The sequence below is a fragment of the Vidua chalybeata genome, chromosome 1 (genome assembly GCF_026979565.1).
Source record: "Vidua chalybeata isolate OUT-0048 chromosome 1, bVidCha1 merged haplotype, whole genome shotgun sequence".
Taxonomy (NCBI): domain Eukaryota; kingdom Metazoa; phylum Chordata; class Aves; order Passeriformes; family Viduidae; genus Vidua; species Vidua chalybeata.
In genome coordinates, this window is record NC_071530.1 from 140,585,828 (window position 1) to 140,610,218 (window position 24,391).

At 42.1% G+C, this 24,391-nt stretch overlaps 1 protein-coding gene across 1 annotated transcript; it reads right to left on the reverse strand.

Moving 5' to 3' along the window:
* Positions 1 to 4,087: 4,087 nt before the first annotated feature.
* On the reverse strand, positions 4,088 to 23,226 carry HAS2 (hyaluronan synthase 2). The gene is made up of 4 exons (XM_053953669.1): positions 23,137 to 23,226; positions 13,658 to 14,284; positions 9,071 to 9,172; positions 4,088 to 7,065 (listed from the first exon to the last, which is right to left on the reverse strand). Exons 2-4 carry the CDS (start codon positions 14,282 to 14,284, stop codon positions 6,133 to 6,135), a joined length of 1,662 nt encoding a protein of 553 aa, XP_053809644.1. The 5' UTR covers positions 23,137 to 23,226; the 3' UTR covers positions 4,088 to 6,132.
* Between the last annotated feature and the right edge of the window lie 1,165 nt (positions 23,227 to 24,391).

Genomic DNA, 24,391 nt, shown 5'->3' on the forward strand with positions numbered 1-24,391 from the left:
AACAGTTTATTAATTCTCTCTACTCACAAAGAAGAATGTAAAACAATCATTATTTACATTAACAGTGTGTGAGAAAACTTAGTTGAAATATGTAAATATTAGAAGGCATAGGAACTTTTAGAAGAACTTTAAAACTCTCAAAAAAAAGAGTAACAGTTGTGTCGCTTTTATTTCAGAGCTGTCCCTACTTTGAGCAAAATGTTGGACTAGATGATCTCCTGAGACCCCTCCAACCTGAATTAAACTATGAACCATGATCTGATCTGGCCACTGAGCCTCCCTCCACAGGCAGTGAACAGCAACAGTCATTTGTAGGGGAAAAGGTCTACTTCTCTACAGTATAAGCATGAAATAAGCATCTTGTGTACTGTGCAGTGCTTCTTTAATATCTCTGTTATCAAATGTTTCCTTTCCTGAAGGAGGAGCCCTCTTCTACAATCTTCACAGACTTTCTCTTTCAATGCTGAGCTATCTCCTAATACATCTCACAGTGCTGTCATGATTATCCAGGTATTACAGATGGTGGCAGAATCCAGGACAGGACCAGCTCTTAGGAAGGCAGTGAAGACTGAGCACAGACAGAATTCACTGGTATCTGCAGCATCAACTTACTGGATGGGGTCAGCCTATAAGCTACATTCCATAGAAAGAATCAGTATGGAAAACTTAAGAACAATTTTGGGGAGTAGATATAGACTGCAATCTCATAATTAGAGTAAGCTGCCCACTTGATCTATTTTTAGCCACATTAATCTCAGTTCTTCATGACTAAGTGTTCCTTGTAGCAGTATGTCCCTAAAGTGCTGTAGGATCAAGACATAGAAAGAAGTGCTACTTTTACACACAAAGACTATGAAATAAATAATTATATGGGCAGAGAAACTTAGAAAATATAATTTCCTGTGATTCACTTGCTAGCTGTCACTCTTTCAGATGCTTTTTCTGTGGGTTTTGTAATTTCTAATAATGTGTCTGGTAACATCAGATTCCAGACTTTACTTCCTTGGCTTATACACAGCAGCACTGATCATGAACAAGCTCTTAATGCTTCCTGTTCTCACTGATATTTGTGAGAAGTAGCCAAAAGAAGGTCCTGTCATAACCATATAATTTCTACAGAGTGTGTCCAACTGGAACAAACTGAAGACTAGAAGACTGGACTAGTCAGCCCAGCAGGGATGCTGTAAAAGAAGCAATGGAAGTATTAATCCAATGGGTCCTAGACCCCAGTTAGTGTTTTTTCTTGCTTCCTGCATATGACCAAAGGACTTAGAAAATGTCCTTAGGAAAACTTATGAAAAAAGAAAGGTGTGAAAACTGCAGAACTGAATGACATCTAAGGATCTTGAGAGAATAAGATCCCACATGATGTCAGGTAAATGTGTGAGCTGACTTGCCTTTTGCTTCTCATGGATCGTGATAGGTTGTATTTAATCTAGTAAAAAAAAAAAGCCAGGACTCTTTTCAATCTGGTCATCATCTGATGACAGGGATCACATCTAAATTCTGCAGTCTCCCAGACCAGGCTGGTTCCTGCTCTATGTATCAATGTCAGCTGTGTCCAGCATTTTCTGGGGCAGGACTCTCTGGCCTATAACAAAAACATGCCACAGGCTGCATTTACACTTGAACAGTAGAGTATCATCATATACCAAAGCTCAGAAATATGGCCTGGATCTCTCCTTTATTTAGTGACAATGTAACTACAAGGTTATTTTCCTCTAGGCAGTTTGGTAACTTATAGAAATCTTAGTGCTATTTTAGGAGAATAAGATGGATTTATTTGGCCAATACAAATATTATAGAAAGTATAATATTTATTTTAAAAAATATAACATATTTCTTCCATAGCTGGAAGAAGCAGGAACAATTTGTGGCACACATCCATGCATGCATCCATGCATGCATCCATGCATCTATGCATCCATCCATGCATGCATGCATGCATGCATGCATCCATCCATCCATCCATCCATCCAAAACAAAGCTTAAGCAGCAAATTTAGGCTAAATGAAAGTTGGGGGAAAATGTCCTTTATTTAAAATAATTGTGTTAACTCCAAAGAAGAGTGGCATTTGCAACAAAACCTCAGTAATACCAAATCTCATCAACAACTTTTAAGTAGTTTTGTCTCCTCTTTACCATCTTAACTCTTGCTAAGAAAAAAATTCAGACCAAATTGTTTAATAGACAGATTCACAACAGCTTGTACATCAGGACATGTTTGGCAGTATGTGTCTGACAGGAATTTTTCTGCCTCCTAGAAAAGTTCTGCTAAATATTCATGCATTTCCCATTGAAAGAAACCTGATTCTTGGCCAAAATGAAGCTTATTAGCAGACAGAAGAGGAGGGGTCCTTCCTCCCTGCTGCACCTCTGATTATGGTAGGTTTTGCATCACACCTGGTCTCTGCAAACAGATGCTCTCAAACCCAAATTAGTCTACTATGGAAATTATTTATAACTTGAGATATTGCCAATTCATGGCATTTTTTTGAAATGGTTTTGTTTTTTTTTTTTAGCTTTTTGCAGAATTCATAATTTTTGGGACTTTTTTCAGCACCATCTGTCTATCAGAGGTGACTAAAAAATCTGTGTTTTAAAAATGTTTAAAACAGACTATGACTATTTCTTTTAACATGTTTTCTTCTTTTGACAGAGATCTCAAAAATATATTTTACTATTAATGAAAACCAGGAAATGCTATTAAAAGTCTTTATTTGTTTGAGAACACTTTCAATACGAAGTGTTTCATACTCTTATTTTTCTGCTGAAACCTTTTTCTAAATGGCCACAAACACATTGAGGAGAGTGACCCAGTCACCGGAAGGGCTCTGATTTTTTGGGTACTCAGTACCAGCTGCTGCTGAGCTATTTGTGCCTGGGGTCAGGATGGATGTGTTTGGAACAGAGATGGAATGAGCCTCCGTGCAGGTAGGAGCTGTCAGCACCTGCTTCAGAAAGAATGACAGGAGAGTTCCTATCTCTACCACAACCCCTTGCTTAAAGTAGGAGCAGCTCCCAGGTCAGACCAGGCATCTCAGAACTCTACCTAGTTTAGTCTTGAAACTCCCTCAGGATGGAAGGAGGATGCACTGTCCTGGAGGATGCACAACCTGTTAGATGTTTTCATGGGGAAGAAGTCCCTATTCATATCCAGGCCAAACCCTGAACCTTGAACCTCTCCCCTTTCAGCTTGGAGTCTTTTGCTGTCAAACCAAGCAGGACTCTGAAGAGCCTGGAACCATTTTCTTGAAAACCTCCCTATAGGTATTGGATGTGACCTGAGGGTCCTCCTGCCAAAGCCGTCCCTTGTCCAGCCCAACCAGCCCAGGTGTCTCAGACACCAGTCCAGCCCAAACCAACCTGGACTTAACTTCCTGCAGTTTATCAATGATGTCCCTGTCCTGGAGAGCTCAATACTGGGCACAGTACAGACACAGGGTAACAAACACTGAGGGCTGAGAAAGCTGTCTCCTAAGTAACTGACCTGTGCCAAGCCTGTGTGAGATTTCGCTTTGCCCCGTGTCCCTGCAGCAGTGGCTGCTGCCCATAACCTTCAGTGACACAAAATATACAGCTGCACTTCAGGTGTACCAGGGCAAAGGGGGCTTGACAAACAGCACTAATGAGGAGCAGGAGAAGGCCATAGACCTGTCCTCTGCTTCCCAAGCTATGGAGGGTGATATTTTCCAGTGGACAGGAGGGTTGGAAAACATCAGCTCCTATGTAATGCACCAAAGTACTTTGGCCATAAACTTCAAAGTGCTTCCCAAAAGGAAGTTGGATTGCTATTCCTGTTTTGCAAATCAGGAAGCTGAGGAAAAAGGGAAGGAAGTGTTTTGACTGAATTGATCTAGAAGCTGCTGGCAGAGACTCTTGAGTGCTGCCTATGCCCGGTGCTGCCTCTCAGAGCAGGGACCAGCCCCAGCCACCTCAGGCACGCACTGCACTCCACAGGTGCTCGATGGCAAATTCCCACTTGGAAATCGGGCTGGTGACATCAGAACAACAGCCTTCAACCTGTGCAGAATTATGGCTTCAAAGTAAAAGTGCTGGTGAGAAATACCATGAATTAGTCATAATCTTATCAAAAATATTTTATTTATGAAAGTAACAATTATACTATACAACCTATATTGGAAATACATTGAATAATTGCTAGAATAAATACAGGCAATTAATTCAATCTTTTTATAGAATGAGAAGATTTATTTGACATTTGAATGTTAACCCAAGCTTTAACTTACATCATAAATAGTTAAAAGGCATAGTCAAGTTTTTTTGATTTTTACCGTTTCTCTTGTTTTTTTTTAATACTGTTCTATTTTGTAATCAACATGAATCAACTCTCCAATCATTAACATAATATTAGTATGACTTTCAAGCAATCATGTACCTCAAGATAATCAGACAATAAGGTAGTGTGTGTGCAGTTCATTCTACAGCAGAATCTATTCATGTCTGCATAAAAAAGAGAAGCTGAAAATGCTTCTAAGTTCTTTAAGCATCAAATGCCGATTTCTGCTTTACCACAGTGCTTTAAATACCAGAATCTAAAAAGGGCTGCTGGTCTTTCTGTTGCTCTTTATAAAGTATATTAGGGCTCAATGCCAGATTCCTTTGGCTGGTGAAGGACTGCAGAATTTAGTCGTGAATATTATTTCTCAAAACTCTGATCCAAAATAAATGTCCAAGACTGATTATTAGGCACCAAGGAAGTGATGCATTTACTAAGGCTTGATGTTTTCTGATAAAAAAATTGGCTTCTTTTCTGGTAGATATGCTGTAGTCAAAAACAAATTATTGGGCTCAGTACTGGGGTCTGTACTACACTGGATGCCAGAGAAGGTATGTGTTCATTTTCTGTACACTGTATGAAGGACTCTGCAGAAGTTTTATAGTACAACACACACATTTTAAAAGTGTTAAGTTTTTCCTTCCATGTTTTTTTTTTTTTTTTTAATAAAACCCTGAACTATTTGCTTGGTACTAGCAGATTATGAGCAACTAGGACCATCAGTGAATTCAATAGCAGTTTCACGTGCCCAAGACTTTTCCAAGTCAGAAGTTTTTGACTGCTGAGGTCCCATATAAAATCAGTGGGATACTTTCCATGGCAATGTCTTTTCCAGTGGTGTGGAGACCTGCCTTGCTTTATGGTTTATTGTGCATGCTAGGGATATTAAGTTCTCAGTAGAGAAGCAGATTTCCCTTTTACAATGTTATCAAAACAAAACCCCAAATTGCACATATCTACCCCTTTGGCCTTTTTTTATGCACAAATGTGTTTGTATGCAAAACCTGAAAATGTTGGGCCTTTCCTAATAAATGTCTTTAAAGAGCGCATTTAAATGCTTTTTCACAGAAATAACCATTCATTAGTTGCAAAAATGCTGAGAGACTTTTTATTCTTTCTGTTTGAACAATATCATTTCAGCAGAAATTTGGGGGGAGAATGTATGATTTTTTTGTCCCCAAATATATTTAAAAAGGCTAAAGAACAAAATGTTGGGGAGGCAGCTTTTTTTGGCAGATAGTAAAATATAAAATATGTGATTTAAAAAAAAGTTGGCTTAAAAATACACACACACAAATAATACAATAATATAAAAATACAGCTCAGCCAATGGCCTCTTAAAATTTACCTTTGGCATTACATTTGGCAGCCTAAAACAAAAGACCCTTCCTATAAACAGAACTATAAAAAAGAGAAGTTCATAAATTAGGTTGCAAGGGGTTTACAGTCCTTTTCTTGATTCTCCAAACTCCCTTTCTTTCTGTCCACACACATAAGCATGACCAGTGAGGTATATAGAACGTAACACTGTCAGGCATATGCACATTAAAAAAAAGTGCATAAACACAGAAGTTCTCCCCTTTTCTTGTGAACAGGTCGTAATTGTGTGGTTTGCGTCCTTCCCCCCTTGAAAACAAAAAAATCTTTTTTTTTTTTTCTTTTTTTCTTTTTTTTTTCCTTACTTTGGCAGGATGAAAATGAACCCAGAGGAATATAAGTGTCCTATTCCCAGCAGCAATGATCCATTTCCCTTGGCAACATATGTCTGATGCCACAGATACTACAAGGTCGTTGGGTTGCTTTACAACTCTGGGTAACTTCCCACGGAAACATCATACGTCTAGCACCATGTCGTAATGTTGTTGCTCTTTCTTCCGCCTGCCACATTTGTTGATAAGAACCATGTACAAAGTCAAAAGCAAAACCCAGTAACATGCATAGAGTATTGTGCCAATGATGAGAACTGTCTGTTTTGACTCAGAAAATGGCTTTTTTGATTCCTTGTAAATAGTGAAAATTACGCCACCTAGGAGGATTGTAAACCAAATTGAGACTGGAATGAGTCCTATAAAATTAACTACAATGGTTTTCCTTCCTGACGTGCCCCACCCTGCTTTGTTTATCGTGGCAATTGCAAACATCTTTGCTGGCAGTAAACTTGACATGTACAACACTGAGTAGAGTGACATGAAAACCATGACAATGTTGCCCCTAAGGAAGCTGGCAAAGGAAGACTTTATCAGGCCAACTAACTGAACTGTCAACAGGAAGAGGAGAATGTTCCAGATTTTTCCCCTGTAGAAGAGCTGAATGACTGTGGCAATAAGGAAGAAAGGAAAGAATCCAGTGATTACTGCTTCGTAGGTCATCCACAAATGGTGCTTGTGGAACCACATGGCATTATAAAGCCACTCTCTAAAGTAGGATTTACTCCAGCGGGTCTGCTGATTCAGCCACCTGAGATACTCTATCGGTGTTTCCGTAAGGCACTTGGATCTAGCTGTGTATTTTGTTGCATAGCCCAGACTTAGCACTCTGTTAGTTAGATGCCTGTCATCTCCAAAGCTGCACTGGGAGCCCATAAACTCTTGATTGTACCAATCTTCCACAAATTCATGGAGTAAAGAGTTTCTATACATTCCCAGAGGTCCACTGATGCACTGTACACAGCCAAAGTAGGATTGACAGGCTCTTTCGATGTTAAATGCCATCCAGTATCTCACGCTGCTCAGAAAGGAGATCCAGGAATCATATTTGTTCAAAATCTGAAAAATTAAAAAAAAAAAATTCCTTTTAGATGAGCTCTTAAAACAGATAATGTATACCTTGGATCAATAAGGAATTTGCTGATACTAGAGCACCATTAGATGAAATGTGGTGGGAGCCTCACTCCTGTGTTCAGCACATGGCAAACCCAGGAGCTATGCAAATATTTCAGCCAGGACATTGACAAGAAGGGTGAGATGAAACCTTCAAATGTCTGTTTCACCGATATTTTTTAACTTGCAGCCTTTCCTCTTCTCCACCATGAATTTTCCTTATTTTCTGTCTCATTTTTCCTTCCCTTTTGCCCCCAGTTAAAAATCTGGATTTAGATTTTACCAAGAGGAGGTGGTGAGTTCATGGCCTCCTGCTGCTTTCCTGCCCATACACATCTTTGGGGCTTACAAGACTCCTTCCATCCCTCCCAAAACTGTGCTGAAGCATGAGAAACCCAGAGCACATGGTCTTTGCCCTACATTTTGGTATCACAAGTCTGGCCTTAGAGGTTTAGCTCTGAACTGTGTCCCCATATGTAGCATTCCTCTGAGGAGCAACCTCTTCTGTCTCTGCAGTACCAGCCTGTTACCTTGTCCCAAGACATATGGTGATACTCCAGTAGAGCTCTCCTCAGGCCCACGTAAATGTCTCAGTCTTTCTCTTCTGTGCAACCCAACTGCAACCCAACATCCAGTCTGAATACTCAGCGGATGCATGAGTGCAAGTAGATGCGCGTATCTGTGGCTTCACATCCAGGTTCTCAACACACACCTTGTGCCAGAGGATGTGACAAGGAAGTTTGTGGATCTTCGGCCTTCTACAACTATAAAGCATTGCCCCGCAACTAGAAAAAACTAGTCTTTTGCTCTGATGGTCCTAATTTCTGTCAGTTTTAATTCTAGAACATATTAGAAGCAGCAGGGCTTAGGGATAGGCTCAAGCCTGGATCAAATGTGTTTGGTGTATGCTGGAGAAAAAAAAAGCCCAAAGCCTTCATTCTGTCCCCTTTCCTCACAAAGGGACACACGTCCTTCCCAATGCAGATGCTCATGAACCTTCACTGTCACAGCTGAACCTGTACTGCCTCCCTTCACTTGTACTCATACATGCCTGGAACTTCACATGCATAGGCTGTGTCACCTGGTTTGTGGTCAGTCTGGAGCTCCAAAGCTATTCAGGTTTCTGTGGGAATCCTAATTTCTGGAGTTATAAGCCACATGCCTGAAATACTTCTGACTACTTGAGCATTCATTAACAAGTTCTTGCTCATTTACATAGCTCTTTCTTCTCTATCTCCCATAAAAAGCCCAACTGAGTATGGGGGACTGATCATAAGGCTAACTCAAATATTCATACACATTTCTCTTTATAAATTGCAGCAGAAGGAGATGTGTCAAAAGGTAACAAGAGCTTTTTGCTGTAGTAATCAGCCAAACTCTGTAATTCTGAAAATCCTAACACACATGGAACTGATCTGACTTGGAAGTTTTCTATTGCCCTGCTTGACAGAGATGGGAAGCCCAGCAATACACAGAATACACAGTGTTTCAAAATTCCGTTTTATTTCTAACAATCTTCACTGCCAGTAGTAATAAAATTGAAGTGCTTGAGGTTGCTGGACATGGCTTTGGGAGGCCTGTTCTCAACTTCCGGCTCTCCTATAGCTTTTCTTTGGTACCTTGAGCAAGCAGCTATACCCAGAGACTCAAAGATGCCACAACAATCCTGACAATGCTAGTGCCCCCCTTTTCACATATAGGGGGCAGAATATTATTTGTTTGCATGCCATGGATGTTAAAACCATACAGTGCTCACAACCAAGAAGAGTTTCCATTCAATGGACAAAAAGGTTAAGGTATGATAAGAGCATCTATAATGGCATCACATATTATATATATGCATATAGTATATACACATAAATTATATTTAATGCTATTTCAGGCAGAGAAATCTGTTGCAATGCAAATAGTTACTGAAACACCTCTGTTAATCTGAAAATAATGTACTCACCTGCACATCACCTCCAACTCCTCCAACCATTGGATCTTCTTCTAAAACTTTTACCATCTCCACTGATGAGGCTGGATCAAGCATTGTATCTGAATCACAGACCTACAAGTAAGAAAAAACAAGAACAAAAATGGGTTAAGGAGTACACTACAGAAGAAAATAAAAATCATGCAAGTGATTATAATGACTCTAAATGCATATTCTCCTGAATGCAATTAAATCTGACTTTGAAGTCTGCACTGATATTTCTGTTAAAGGTCACTTGTACCAGGCAGCAAGGCATAGTGCTGCACAAAACACAGAGCTTGTTAAGGCTGTGCACACAAACAATCCTCTGTATCAGCTCCATTTGTTTTACTGGCACACTGGGCTGGCTTCTTCAAATAAGATACGGGGCACTGCAGAATAAGACGGTGTTTGTGGGTGTGCAGCAGATTCCTGTTATGCTCTGACATAAAATTTCCCTGCATCAGCTGCACGGTTGGAGCACCCTGCTTCCCACTGCCATACGAGGGAAAGAGCGAGGAGTTAAATCCCAGACACTTGTTATTAAAAAGAAAAAAAGTCAAGTAGGAGTCTGGGAAGAAACCTAATCATTCTTTCACTCACAGAAGGGTTTAGCAATTCATGTAAAATATGTATCTTGTATTTCAGAACAAACACATTTTTAATTTTAGATGCATGATGTGTTATTAGTAGTACAGGGATTTGACATTTGATGTAGAGAAATTATTTGCTATTTTTCTCTGGCATTCTTATAAAAAAATATGTAAGGTCAGAAGGCATGAGTCCTGAAGTTCAGTACTCCAAAAGACCAAGGCAGAAGTAAATGACACACAAGGCATTTCAGCTACACAAACACTCCTAGTCAACTAAACACTGTGTACATTAGGAAATTGGCTTTCCCCTGGAGAGTAGGAGGAGGGCTCAGACAGGCTGGCTGGTCTGTGAGACAGCTGGCATTGCTTTCATTCGCTCTGAGGAGAATGACTCGGGCTGCAGCCTGTTTAAAACAAGAGGGTGTCTCCTTGTTGCAGTTGCTGCAGCTGAAAGAACTGGCCACATCGTGTGTGAACTCATTTCACAGACACCCAGGAAGTGGAGCAGAGACTGTCCCAGAAACACCCTTCTGACTGGCTGAATCCCACCCTACAAATTCTCATACTGTCTCCAGTTTATTCCCACATTGCATTCCTCTGACTTCAGACGGGGTCAATAGGAGCAAATCAGTAGCTCTGCATAAACAGCACATTAAGACAGATTCTGATGAGGCTTTGTAAGAGGTATGCTAATTTTGCTGTCCTTTCATGCAAACTTTTAATTCAACCTAAGCCCTCTCACTTCAGGGGAGAGGTAACCTTTACATCTGCTCTATGAAATGGGAGGAGAGCACTGGGGCTCTGCTCTGAACCAGACTCGAGAGGTTACCCAGGATAGCTGGACTGCATAGTTTGGGATGCAGCTGGGTCTCTGCCAACAGCTCCCCTCTGTGCTCACTCAGAGGGGGCCAAGAGGAGAAAGGTGATGAAAGCTCTCATATTTCCATCAGGAGAAAAGCCACAAGCATCTCCAGCTCCCACTAACTTGATGCATCCATCTCCCCTCCTCAATGGCCTCATCCCACAGCATCTTTGTAACCTGGCCAAGGCTTGACTCCAGCTTTAGTGGAAAGCAGTCATCCGTGGCAGCACTGGGTGATAGAAAGGGAGAAAAACAATTCTACTGAAGAGGTAAAACAGTGCCTATACTTTTACCTGGGTCTTCCTGGACAAACCTGTTGCTGAGTGTTTTGCACAGGGAATCTGTAGCTTGCTGAACTCCCAGGGTGCTCAGGCAGTGACAGGCATGTCATTTCCTGTGACCATGAGTGGTGGGCTGGGATCAGCTGCCTCCCAGCCCTTCTACTTTCCCTCCAGCACCTGTCACTTGAGCAGCTCCCACCTCATCAGATGTATTTACCTATGGTAGAAAGGCCTGCCCATGAGCCACATCACTAATATATTAGAGATGAGGAATCCTGAAAACACTGGATTTTTTTAACAAAACACCATCACATGTCCTGGGCATGCCAGCACAAGTGGATATGGCTGGGTTTCTGGGACAAATCTAACAAGCATCATTTTCCATCTGGATGAGGTTTTTGCAGGTGAACAGAGGACACACCTAGAGAAACACAGACACTTAGAAGCCCAAATAAACACTGACACCTGACTAGCCAGAGTGTGCCCAGGACAGCCCAACAGACAATTTGCCATCTTTCCACATAAGGGCCGAGTGACTCAAACATCACTGCTTTGGGTCACAGAGTTACATGAAAGGGACAACTGACCTTAAGGGAGCTGTTCTTTTACTTGCTATAGGCAGTGACAGTTTGTCCAAGCTTCTCTGAGCTGCACTAGACTGTCCACACAGACACCTCCATCAAGCCAAGATGAATTGCACCCTGGTTACCTCACAGCTATGCACTGATAATACCTGCCAGTTTAACTCCTCCACCTGATTACTTGCACACTCATAAACTCTTCTAGGATGGAAACAAGCCTTCACAGAAGTTTTCAGTACTTAATGAGACATCACTACTGAGTAACAGCTCGTTTTCTGCACTGGTCTGACTGTTTATGATTGCCTGTTCATAACTCCAGGGTGTCTTCTAAGAACTGTAAGGCCTACAATTTTGAGGCTGGGCACTGGTGCTGACTGGGCACTTTTAAAAGTGCTTAATCATTGATGCAGACTGCTTAGCCCTTGAAATACTGGGCTTGTTTAAAGTAATTTACCCTGGGTCTCCCCAAGGGACCATTTGAAATATCTCAACCTTTATTCAATCATAAAACAGAGCCACATTTTAGCTGCATTTTTTTTATGGCTCTGCAGTAGCCAGGGCCACCAAGGGGCTGCATTTCTACAACAGATGTGACTATAGATGTGACTGTGGCATCACTCACTACTGCAGACTGTGCTCACAGCAGCACTACAATCTCTGAAAAATTCATTAGAACTTCTGAGCCAGGTCTGGAATGTTAACTAAACAGAAATATCCCTTCTATTTTCTGAATTATGCTATGACTGTTGAAATAGAAACACTTTTTCCAGGTTCCTTGAAAAATACAAGAGCTGAACTCAGGGAGAAAACTTGCAATGAATCTGCTTCCTCTCTGCCTTCTTTCACTGCAATCTGGTATGTCTGTGTGATTATAAACCCATGCTACTAAAGAAAATCAGCATTTTTATCCCATCATAGTTCCTCAGAGCACAAAACCAAAGCACAGACAATGGGGAGCTTAAGCCCATTGTTTTGAAAGAATAAATCAGTTTCAGTTTGGGAAGTGGTAGAGGATGAGTTTTAAATCTTGGCTTTACTCTCCTAGTTCCAATAACAGAGGAGTTCCTGTTTCTGCCCCTCCTGTACACTGAAGGAAGACTCACTGCTCTCAGCCCAGCTACTGGCAGCCTCTCCAGGTCCCTAGGACACTGCACGTGGATGCTGTGCTGTGCAGAGCATGCACACACACCCACACAAGGCTGGGCACAGGCCCCAGAAACACATGTGGCTCAGCCATGCAGCTGCCCTGAGCCAGCAGAGAGTACCTCGTGGGGAGCTGCTGCTCCACTGCAGGAGACTGTGGGATGCTCTGAGTGTGGGAGAAGCTGGGAAGAACTGAGGATGGTTCATTAGGAAAATCATCTCCTATTCAGTGGGATTAGTCAAATGAGCCTTCTTGGCCTAGATTTCTAAGGAAGGGTCTTCAGTGTACAGCCAGAGTATCTGATCCCACCTGCCTTCCTTTCCCCTTCCCACAGTCAGCAGGGCTGTTTGACAGGAGCAAGGAATGCTTCCATGTAAGTAAGGCAGAAACATAGATAATCTTTCAGGGGATCCAAGGCAGCTGGAAAAAATGTGCCTCTGCTGCTTTGGAAACAGGGAGAGAGGACCCAGCCTAATTCATTTTTAAGTGAGTAGTATGTCATAAGGGCTTTAAAGGCCAAGTTGCAGTGAGTGAGGTAATGCAGCTGTAAGTGATGAAGCAAAAGCTCCTTCAGGCTTTAGCTGAAGAAATTTTCTTTCAAGTCTACACATTGACCCTTTTATTGAATACTCCACATAGCCTTCAAAGCCTTTAAAATATATCCCCATCTTTTTTACAGACTTCACCACTTCTCCAAGATATTCCCTAGTAAGACCAAATACCTGTCTGTCTGCTCATATACGGGGCTGCTAACAAACTCACAAAATAAAGCCTTACCCAAGACCTTCACCTACAGGAGGAGAGATGGGGCTTTCAGGAGGTCACTGGCTTTGTCTGAAGTAAAACCATTTGGATGAGGGGGCAGTATTGAGGGCAGGGGAAGGAGTTCAGATTTCTCCAGTAGCTGGTGCACAGATTTTAAACAGTCACAGATAGACTGGCCATTTTAAAAGGTAGCAAAATACCCTTTTAACGGTCAAGCTGTTTCCAAACAGACTGAAAGGAGCACTGTGTTCATCAGGGACTAGGATGGCCTCTAACATGCTGCACAAAATATACAAAAGCTGCTTTCTTTCAAAGTGTGTTTGAATTGGCACTGACCTGGTGCTCTAATACCTACCTGTACATAATCCACACTTCTCCCCAGTGCTTTGAATGCTGTGTACATTACTTCTCTTTTTCCACCCCATTTCTGCATGATGCAAACACTTTTGTTGGACAGGACCAGCTGAGATACGTGTTGCATGCTCTCTCTGTGAGACTCCTCTGTCTCACCCGGACCTTTGTCATGGAAGTTATTACTCCAGATATAAGTGGCACAACTGTCCCTACCCATGATTTCAGTGAAAATGTCCATCATGTAAACGTCATCTTCTGAGTTCCCATCAATGACCATAACAACTTTAATTCCAGGGTAGGTCAATCTTTTTACAGAAAGTAAACATTTTCTTAAGTAGTCAGGATCTTCTTGATAGGCAGCAATACAAAGGGCAACTGTTTTGTTCAGTTTGATTGGAGTCTCTAGCGACCGTCTCATTTTCCTGTGCTCTAGGTAGGCAAACAGGCTTTGGATGATGAGATGTGATGCCAGGATAGCACCATAGAGTCCAAAGGAGAAGTAATAGTTGTCTGTTTGGATGAACTGGTAGCCCACAATGTAAGCAGCGGTGATTCCCAGCAGGAGGGACACCCCGAAGAGTGTGGTTCCAAGTATTCTCAGGATACATATAAACCTCTCACAATACATCTGCAAAGAAGTAGGGAAACCATTAGCAGAGCCACCACTTGCTGATACAAGACATCATAATGGGTGAACGTGGCTACAACACAGATCCCAGCATCAACAGATACACCCTGAGCTTCTAGCTCACAGACTCACTGCATCCCCTTGCTAACTGAACATCTCTTTGCAGGACTTCCTCCATGTAAAGCATGATCCAAACAGACTTAATGTAGCAGAGATGTTTTCTGCTATTCACAATGCCCTCACAGAAGGTGCTGTCTGTGTCAGGATCTTATTTTGGCAGCCTGGGCTACTTGGATAAGACACTCTGTCCTATTATCCTGAGGAGGTTGGAGAAGGGGCTTTTGGGCCACCACTCGCTTCGGTCACAGGAGAGCGGAACAGCTGAATGTCTGGGCAGCCCCTCCTCATCCCCCATCCATGTCACAACTGTATCCCACCCTGAATTGTTTCTGTCGCTTAGTTATGTTTGCAAAAATATTGGAAAGACATTCTTAAAACAGATGCCTGAATGTATTTATAATTTTTTAAACAGATGTCTGACTATATTTATAATTTATATTTATATAATCAGACATCTGCTTTAAAAGGTCTTCTCAATACCATTGCAAAAATGTAATATTCATATAGTTGTGTACATAGATACATGCACACGTAAGCATGTGTGTATAGGGGCTAAAGCTTAACTGAGATTAAGTCTGTTGCAAAAATATGCATAAATTTAACAGAGCCAACACTCCACCCTGGACTCAGAAATTCTCTAGGACATCAGCTGATTCTGACCACTTCTACATATTTAGTTTACCTGGCTATAAAATCTTCTAACCTAAACTCTGGGCTATGGAGCAACTGGCTGGCATGGAGGCTGCTCTGGCATTCTTGAAACAAATAAACAGCATAGGCAGGCAGGCAGGTGGACTCTATTGGTACCTAAATATCTTTTCTGACAATCACATTACCCATTTTATGCAACAGCTTTCTCAGAATTGTAAGAAGTTAATGACAACATTTTCTGCCAATAGATGCATTTTATGTGAAGGACGTAAAACAGATGATGTCTGTTTAAGGCTAATCCAGCAAGTGTGTGGCAAGTCAATAAAGTTAATGCTTGAATATTTTGCTGAATTAGGTCCTCTCAGAGTAATAGATTTAATATTTGTGTTTTCTTGCTAATATTCATATTTCCCTGCTGTTATCATCTCACTCATCTGCTGCTCATGTTTGTTTCACCATCTGTTGGCCAAAGCTGAAGTTGTAATAGGACTTCCTTACATCATATATGTTTTTAACTCTTCCTTCAAAAATGGCTACCAAGACACAGCAGCATAGCTGTCATCAGCTATATATATGTCTGAAAAGTTATAGGCTTGGAACAAAAAAGTCAACACAGAATCACTTACAATATAAAAATAAACTAGGCAAGCATGAAGTTTGAGGTTACAAAGACTTTGTCTTTTTCCACTGGCTATTTAGGGTCTTAAATTTCAAGACAGGAGGAAGTCTCTTAAATGTATATTTGGAGGCACTGTTAAAGAAATCAGATCCTAGCTCTAGGACTTCCTTGAATATTTAAGGCTGGGCTCTGACAGGTGTTGTAATCATCCACCAGCAAAAGGGACCCTTCCCTGTTCTGGCCTGTCTGAAAATCTTTCACAGCAGAGGTCATAAAGATGCCTAATAAAAGACAACTTATACTTACCACCACTATAGGTGAATTGAAACTCAGTGCCCAAAATAGACTTGTTTTAGAAAACAGATTAAGTAATGGATCCCCTCTAGATTACCTCAAAGTAAAATAGCCCATGTGTTTACTAATCCCTCAAGCATGCAAAATGTCACAAACATCAAGGTAAATGCCTCATTAACGGTGCATTTGTACTCTTCTTTCCCATTTGATGTCCTAAAGTCTGCTTACATTAAGAATTATATGGCTGAAATAAACAGGATTTATGTTAAGATCTGGAGTGGCTACATTTGAATGACTATATACTGTAGCAGGCATCTTTTACATTCATTTGCTATTATTTTGCTCTGCCTATGAAGTGCTTCTGCACAAAAGGAAAAAAAAAAAACCAAAACCAAATTCTCTGACTTTGTCATTATAGCACAGATGCTCTCCACTGCAAAATCCAGTCTTTTAAGATCAAGAAATTAATTTCTGGTGTTAATAAAACAACACTTTTTTTTCCCTTTCTCCGTCAGCCTTAGGAAAATAAACCGTGTTTTGATCTAAATTCTTGGCTTTCATCAAAGAAACCTATGTGCAATTGAGGGTTTTATGTATAGTCTTTTAATTGACTGAATCTCAGGGGAACTGGAAAAATTGCTCAATAGTCTCAAGATTTAACACGAGGTATTGATAGCTTGCCCAGCAGAAATGATCTTTATCAAATTTAACATGCCCAAACAATGGCAAAGAAGCCAAAAGCTCTCCACCCATCTCCAAGAATTAAGCCAAGAAGTTAAAAGGAAATGATGCTTTTACAAGTCTGGGACCAAAACTGAACTGCTGAGTCAAATACTAATACTGAGGCTAGGCAGCAGCTGCTTCAGAGACTTTCAGATCAGACAATGCTGTTATGATTATCTAGCCTGGCCTGACACAGTGAAATATAACAATTCTATCCTGCAATCTGGGCATCTAAATCCTTAGTGGTTTTCTTCACCTAACCCCATGGTGCTGAACCCAGTATGAGTTTTACACAGCCTCCAGCAAGCAGACTCAAGGGTTGCATGCACAAGGTGAGTGTATGTAAAGAGCCTTCAAAGTCTACTACTGAGCAATTTGTTATCATGACATTTCAGCTCTTTCCTTTCAGGGATGGAGCTGAGCAGTGATCGCCAGCCCATCTCGTAGAACTGAAATATGAAAGCCATGTGCTAAATCCTAATGCTGTGTAGGCTGTTGCTGATTCAGTCACACATTTTGATTCGCAAAGCAGTGCCAAGTATATACCTGCCTTGTAGTGAGTGTACAGTGGTAGGCAAGGAGTGCCTTTCTTTGGAGGCTCCTATGGAAAAGCATGACCAAGAAATGAACCTTTGCATGTACTTGACATCAGAGTCAACCTGGTGAACTGTTTGGCATTGTGTCTCTTGGCATCCTGATAAAGCCAAATATATATACAAAAAGAATATTTCTTCTTTGTGATGAAGGTGAATTTACATTATTATTAACAACTGGCATAACTAAAAGTTGTAGTATTCTAACAATGCTTTAATGAAAAACGTCAGGTTAACAAATGACTGATACTTACGCAGTACATCTAATGATTGGGGTATTAACTGTAGCACTAGAGATCACACTCCTTTCTCAGAATGAATAATGCCTTAGATCTCAAATTAGAAGAACATAGCAAAATATGCTTCCGTTTTCTCTATTCTGAAAAATATTTAGGCTAGCATTTGCTGTAGTTATGGTACCTAGATCTAACTTTTATAAGGTCTAGATACTTGACTGAAATTCAGCAGGTTCTTATGTCTTGTTTTGAACTGGATCTTTACTCAGCAAAGAATACTGGTGACCTCCATGGTAAAGTACCAATTTTTCTTCCTCCAAAATCCTGTGACAAAGTTCATCCACATGGCTATTAATCAGCTTCATGCATCTCTGAGAGTAACAGGGCCTGAAAATAGTTCATCCCTTTACAAAGTCAGGAGGCAAAGAGAAAGAAAAAGCTTATTTCGTTACTAATACGGAATAGGAGCAAATAGATATCCAGAAAACCAACGTGCACTGGTGCCAGAAGATACCAATATTATCTGCAGCCTGTTCAATTGTGCACCCTCTGTTGTGTAGCTGCTATGAAGACAAAGGAAGCAATCAGGTGGTGCCTGGCATCCGTTGATACAGGACATGGAACCAGTGATGGGGGTCAAACTGATGGAGGTCAAACTGAAGTCATATTTGCTTATAACACATGGGATGCATCTCACTACATTATCTCTTTCAGAAATCCCCTCTCATGTGCAACACTCAAACATTGCCACATAGTAATTCTGGGTAGCTTTTCCTCAGAAGATTAAAAAGCAAGAGAGGGAGACACAGAAAGTTTGCGCCTAACACATAATGATTTGGAAGGCTGTTTGAAAGAATTAGCACTTATTAATTCCAAACATATGAAAACACTTAGAAAAACCCTAACCATAAAGTTGCAAAAGCCAATATCTATCCAGGAGGCAGTAATAAAAGTTTGATCACAAACATGCTCATTGTGTCCCTGTACTGGGCCTGGCTGAGATGGAATTATTTTTTCCCATAGCCCTCCAAGTACTCTGCTTTATATTGGTAGCTGGGAAGGTGTTGCTAACACAGCAGTGTTTTGGCTACTGCTGAGCAGTGCTCCCACAGCATCCAGGATGTCTCTCCAACATTTTCTCCCATAGCAATATGCTATGGGTGGCCAAGGTCCCGGGAGGGAACATAACCAGGACAGCTGATCCAAACTGACCAAAGGGGTATTCCATACCATATGACATCTGCTCAGATAAAAAAGCTAAAAGGAGGAGGGGGAAGCATTTGTTATGGCATTTGTTTTTCAGTACTGAAGCCCTACTTCCTGGGAAGTGGCTGAACATCATCTGCTGATGAGAAGTAGAGGATAAATTTTTTGTTTTTCTTCGCTTCATGCACAGCCTTTGCTTTATTAAGTTGCCTTTATCTTAACATACCAGGTGTTTTGCCCTCTTATTTTCTGCATCTACATCCTGTGAGGAGGAGAGTGATAGAGCAGTTGGGCGGGCACCATGCAGCCAGCCAGAGTTAACCCACCACAGTCCCCTTCACTTTTAAAGGTTACCAAGAGCTGTGCCTCTCTCTAGACAAGGGCTGTGGTCACATCAGCAAATAGTGCAATACCACATGAACAGATCTACAAGAGGAACACCTGGTGCTGAGGGCCTAACTCCACCCTCCATACGTTTTCGTGCTTTACTCTTAACTAGTATAGTCAGACCTAATGGACTGAAAACCTGAAAAGTGTCCTCCAGAGGTACATCTTGCAATTAGTTTCATTCAAGAGGAATCCAATTTGGGTGTCCAGTTATTGCTATGCAATAGAAACTCAAGCAATTTCGTTGAAGGGGAGACACTTGTAGCAGCAGCTTCAATAGCACCTCCTCATTGAAAACAAATAGATAATACAATCAACAACCTCACATATGAGATCTGCACATCAGATTTGTCTGGAACCTTTGTGGAAACCAGAAGTGCTGAGCATAGAAAACCTTTGAAAACATCTCATTTTTATATGCCTATATGGAAACTGAATTCTTGAATATCTATTCAACCTTAGTGCTGAGGCTTTGAATTCAGCAAAGCATATAAGTGTGTCATTAAAGATAAGTGTGTGCTTAGATATTTTGCTGAAGAGGAAAATCAGTGGATAATTTATCTTGCAGTTCTGTAGTAAAGGCATAGAAAATCTTTATCTGAAAAGCTGCTATTTCTGAGACACTCAAGGTAAAAATGCAAGTATATTTTTGACAAATTAATTGTAAAGATTAACTTCCCTTATGAAAGTTGTTGGATATGTCAATGCTTAACCACTTCATTTCTTACATTAGGGAATCTAAGAGAGAATCAGGGCCTTGACAATTTGAATTTGCTTCCTAGTGTTGTCATTCAACAACAACATGAATGTTGTGTGATCTTAGATAAGTGAATTCACCTCTCTCTGTCACAGCTTCCTCACCTGTAAAATGGGAATCATGATCATGTACGAAATTTTTGGAGGTCTATAAAACCCTTCAAAAGGCTTAGGTTACTCTTATTAGTGCTATATGAGATCCACTTGTTCTCTAGTTCCATATAACTGGTTTTAGTCAAAAAACTCCAACAAAAACCAACATACCCCTTGCCTATATTCACTTGAAGGTATAGTCTGTGGGGATTTTTGTCTGTAACAAACATGCAACTCTAACTCAGCAGGATGCCTGAGATCAGTGAGGTGAGCACCATAAAAGCCAGCACACACAGCTTTAAGTGCATACAGCCACCAAGGGCTGTTTTGCACACAACCAAAGGAAGAATATAATCTTTATAAGCCTTAATGCCCACTTCCTTACTAATGAGAATAATAGCACTGGCTGCCACAGAGCAGCTGCTTCAATGACACAAGCATGTCAGAGAGTACGTGTGAGTGCCTGCACACACTGGATCTGGGCCTGCATACACACTCTCTGGGAGCACATGGTGTTTGAGGCTTACAATTTCTCAGACAATAATTAGATTCATTATTAGCCTTATTTTGGTGGCAAATTAAATAATATATCATTGCAGTACAAATTATTCTAGGTAGATATTAATCACAAGCATAAGATAGCTATCCAGACTCTCTCTTCTATTCTACAGCCTGCAGAAAGGAAAGTGAAAAGTTACGCTCCATCTCTACACCTTTATTACAACGCAATTACCATATCTGGAACTTTTGGTTTTTCATAACTTCCAGATTTTGTTATGCTATTGATGTTCTGGAAAAGGTTCACATAAGACTAAAGTTAAGTCTGAAGTTAAATTAAAAGTACAGAACAGGATTACTGATGATGGCAAAATCTATCTGTATGGCACTCTATCTGTATTGCTTTGATCAGCAAATCAAGAATCTCCTATTTGTTCAGTGTATGTTTCCCAGTAAACTGCTCAAACTTAATCTCTTACAGGTTTGAGTAACCAATGTGGAATGAATTCAATGGCTGCAGGTTGGATTTGACCCTCATGTACACAATAATACACTAGTTATCAAATTAACAAAGAGAAGAGAAAGAGAAAAAGAAAAGAAAAAAGAAAAGAAAAGAAAAGAAAAGAAAAGAAAAGAAAAGAAAAGAAAAGAAAAGAAAAGAAAAGAAAAGAAAAGAAAAGAAAAGAAAAGAAAAGAAAAGAAAAGAAAAGAAAAGAAGCACCCAAAAAATCACCAGACAAATGTTCCAAGAAACAAAACAAGAAGTAAATCATATTTCCACTCAGATATTTTGGATTGTGGTTAAACAAAAATCTAGTTTAGAAATGTTTTCTGGTTGCTGGTTAGGAATATTTTGCTGCTCTATCTAATCTTGAATAGCAAAAAAATGGAGCAAATGTGCTTTCATGCCACAAATATGAAGATTTGAGTTTTTCCCAGTGAACTTGCCTGGAAAACTCCACTGAATCCAATAAAGCAGCTCTTCCTACTGGTAAACCTTGACCCAGGTTTTTCTATGCTTGGATGCAGGGTAAGAAAGATTTATGACCCTTATCTAGTCCTCAGAAGAATCCTCAAGGCACCTATGTTACACACAATGTGTGCTTTCAAAAAAGTGCATGAGTGCCAATGGAAAAATGATCCCAAAGGCTGAAGACTGTGAAGCCGAGCGAACCATGGAGAACTAGCTGTGCCCTAAGAGATGTGGGGTCACTGCAGCCCTGCAGAATCACAGAACCCTTAGGGTTAGAAGGGACCTGTAAAGATCATGGAGTCCAGCCCCCCTGCCCAGGTATGGTCACCTAGAGCAGGTGACACAAGAACGTGACCAGGTGGGTTTGGAATATCTCCAGAGAGGGACACTCTACGACGTCCCTGGGCAGCCCTGCAATCCTCAACATGAAGAAGTTCTTTCTCCTGTTGAGGTGAAACTTTTGTGTTTTAGCTTAAGGTCATTGCTCCTCGTCCTGTCGCTGGGCACCACGGAAAAGAGTCTGGGACCCGCCTTTCAGATACTTATATATTTGAGATATTAATGAGATCCCCTCTCCGTCTTCTCTAGATTAAGACAACGCCCATCAAGAGTGTTGTACTACAATGGGGATCCTCTCGGGGCAAGGAAATGGGGTAAATTCTCTCTCAAGGGCCAATGCCCCCTTCTGCCAGCATCGCCGTGGAGTCTGGCGAGGCTGTGACCAGCTGGCCCTCGGCCGGGTCCGAGAGACACGAGCCGCCGCTCCAAGGGGTGCCGAGCAGGGCTGCTGGGGACAGGGCTCAGCAGCCGGGCAGGAGGCGCGGGCCCCGCGCTGGCCGCGGGCTGCGCACGGAGCGGGGGAACCCCGGCCCGGAGCCGCGGCCAACGGGGCGGAGCGGCGGCGTCACCGGGCGGGGCCGGGGGATCCCCGCGCGGCCACGTCACGGGGCCCCGCCCGCGGGAGCGACCCGGGCCCGGCCGTGCTGGCGCTGCCATCGCCCCCCCGCTGCCGCGGCCCCGGGCCGGCCCTCCCTCGGCCGGGGCGGGCCCGGCGTGCGGCGCGGGGAGCTCCGGGCGGCCCCCGCCCCACAGCCCTCGGCTCCCGGCCCTCCCGCGGGAAGCCGCCCTGGCCTCCCGTCCCTCCCCGCGCTGCGCGGCGCCCGGGCGGCTCGGCAGCGCTGTCCGAGGCGGGACGTCAGCCCCACGCCCGCCGGCTCGCCTGCCTTCCCTCAGTCCCAGCCCTCCCTCCGCTCGCGTCCCCGCCCGGCCCTGGATGCAAAGGCGAGGGGCGGCCGGAGGGAAGCCGGACTGGGCTCTGAGCAGGTCTCGCCTTCCCCGCTGCGATCAGCGGAGCGGCTGCCCAGCCTGTGCTCGATTTTATTCTAATTTCATAGGGTTTATGGGGCGGTTGGTTTTTTTTGGCTTTTTGAGTTTGGGCTTTTTTTTTTTTTCCCAGCTCTTGAAGCTCAGCAATGTCTTAAACGGATTACACGGAGGAGGGGTTGAAGCTGAAAACCTCATTCATCCTCACGGCGGTTCTATTCATTGCTGAAATAGGTGTAGCGTAGGAGCCGGTAAGATCCTCCCCCAGTCCCACTCGTATTTTGGGGATGTGTTCCAGCTCTCCTCCCTGGAATAGTGGGGATGGGAAGAGGGGGTCTTCTGCTCTTGAGCTGACAGAAGCATAATCATAAATCACCTACCTTGTTTGTCCTTCTGTCCTTTGGTCATAGAGGGGCTCCAGCCAACTGTGTGGTCTCACGTACCGTTGCTCCCGCTGAATAGTTTCCAAGTTTGAGGTAAAAGAACAAATCGCACTTTTCAGGGACTTAATAAGACGCTCAGAAATAAAAAAATAATTAAAATGAAAATAATAAAAAAAATCGTGTAAGGCTATTCAGTCCTACTCATTTTCTCCCACGTGTTTTCACAATTATCGTGTATTTGTCTTTCTTGCTTCAGTTTCTAGCTCAAAGTCGTGGGATTTTTTTCCTCCAAATAATAGTAATAATAATAATAATAATAATTAAAAAAAGTTAGAAATAATAAATTAGGAGATAGTTTCTCGTGGTCGAAGCTGAAGATCTTATTTCAAACCCGGCTAGCCAGGAGCCTGGAGAAGTTGCAAGGCAGCGTCTGAAAGTTTGAGAGATCAGCATCAGATAAAGTCTCTTTGGTGATACCTTGCTGCCCGAGTAACTGTTTCAATGAGGTTTCTCAGCAGCAGCAGCAGCAAACGGGTAATATTTTCCAGACGTCTTTTTCTTTCCTGCTGCTGCTGCTGCTGCTGCTTTTCTGCCTCTTCCACGTTATGGGGTCTTTTAACAAGGGAGACTTGACTTGTTTTAATAGGCGGAGGATGGGAAGAAGGAGGGAACTCCTGTAAGGAGGAAAAAAAAAAAAAAAACCCAACCCTCCCAATTGCCATGATCTCAGCCAAGGACCAGTTCAGCGCCAGGAATTTAATTAGCCAAGTTGCAATTTTTTTTCAGAGAAATACAATACACATATGTTGCCACCAACTGGTTTCCTCTTCATGCCCCGCAGTTGGGGGAACCCCCCACCTTCCCCACTCCCTGCATCCTTGGGCTTGGGGTGTGGGATTCGTCCCTCCTACAGCCACTATTCGGCTGGGACAGTTTTGCTACTGCTGGTTTTTATTAATAAAGGAATTGCGTCTATGAATGGATGAATTTCACAGTTTTGAATCCTGCTCTACCCGTTCACTTTCGGGAAGATTTGTTGTAGTAAATAGCCAAGGAATCTCCCACTGATCTTCATACCCATGCCTCTTGTGTTAAAACAAGCCGGGAAATATGTTAGGCCATTTGAAAACTGTAAAATTGTGGTGTGGGCTTTGTTTTGGAGTTTTGGATTAGTTTGCTTTTGGTTTGGGGGTGTTTTTTTTTTTTTTTTTTGGTCTTGTTTCGTTATAAATCAGAAGTGTTAATTCTGTCG

What these genes read in the sequence shown, in the direction of transcription:
- HAS2 (XM_053953669.1), bottom strand. Translation starts at nt 14,284, where the DNA reads ATGTATTGTGAGAGGTTTATATGTATCCTGAGAATACTTGGAACCACA. An exon ending in GAAGTGTGGATTATGTACAG is followed by an intron (nt 9,173 to 13,657) that starts GTAGGTATTAGA and finishes TCTTACTTGTAG; the next exon opens with GTCTGTGATTCAGATACAAT. An exon ending in GAGTTGGAGGTGATGTGCAG is followed by an intron (nt 7,066 to 9,070) that starts GTGAGTACATTA and finishes TTAATTTTTCAG; the next exon opens with ATTTTGAACAAATATGATTC.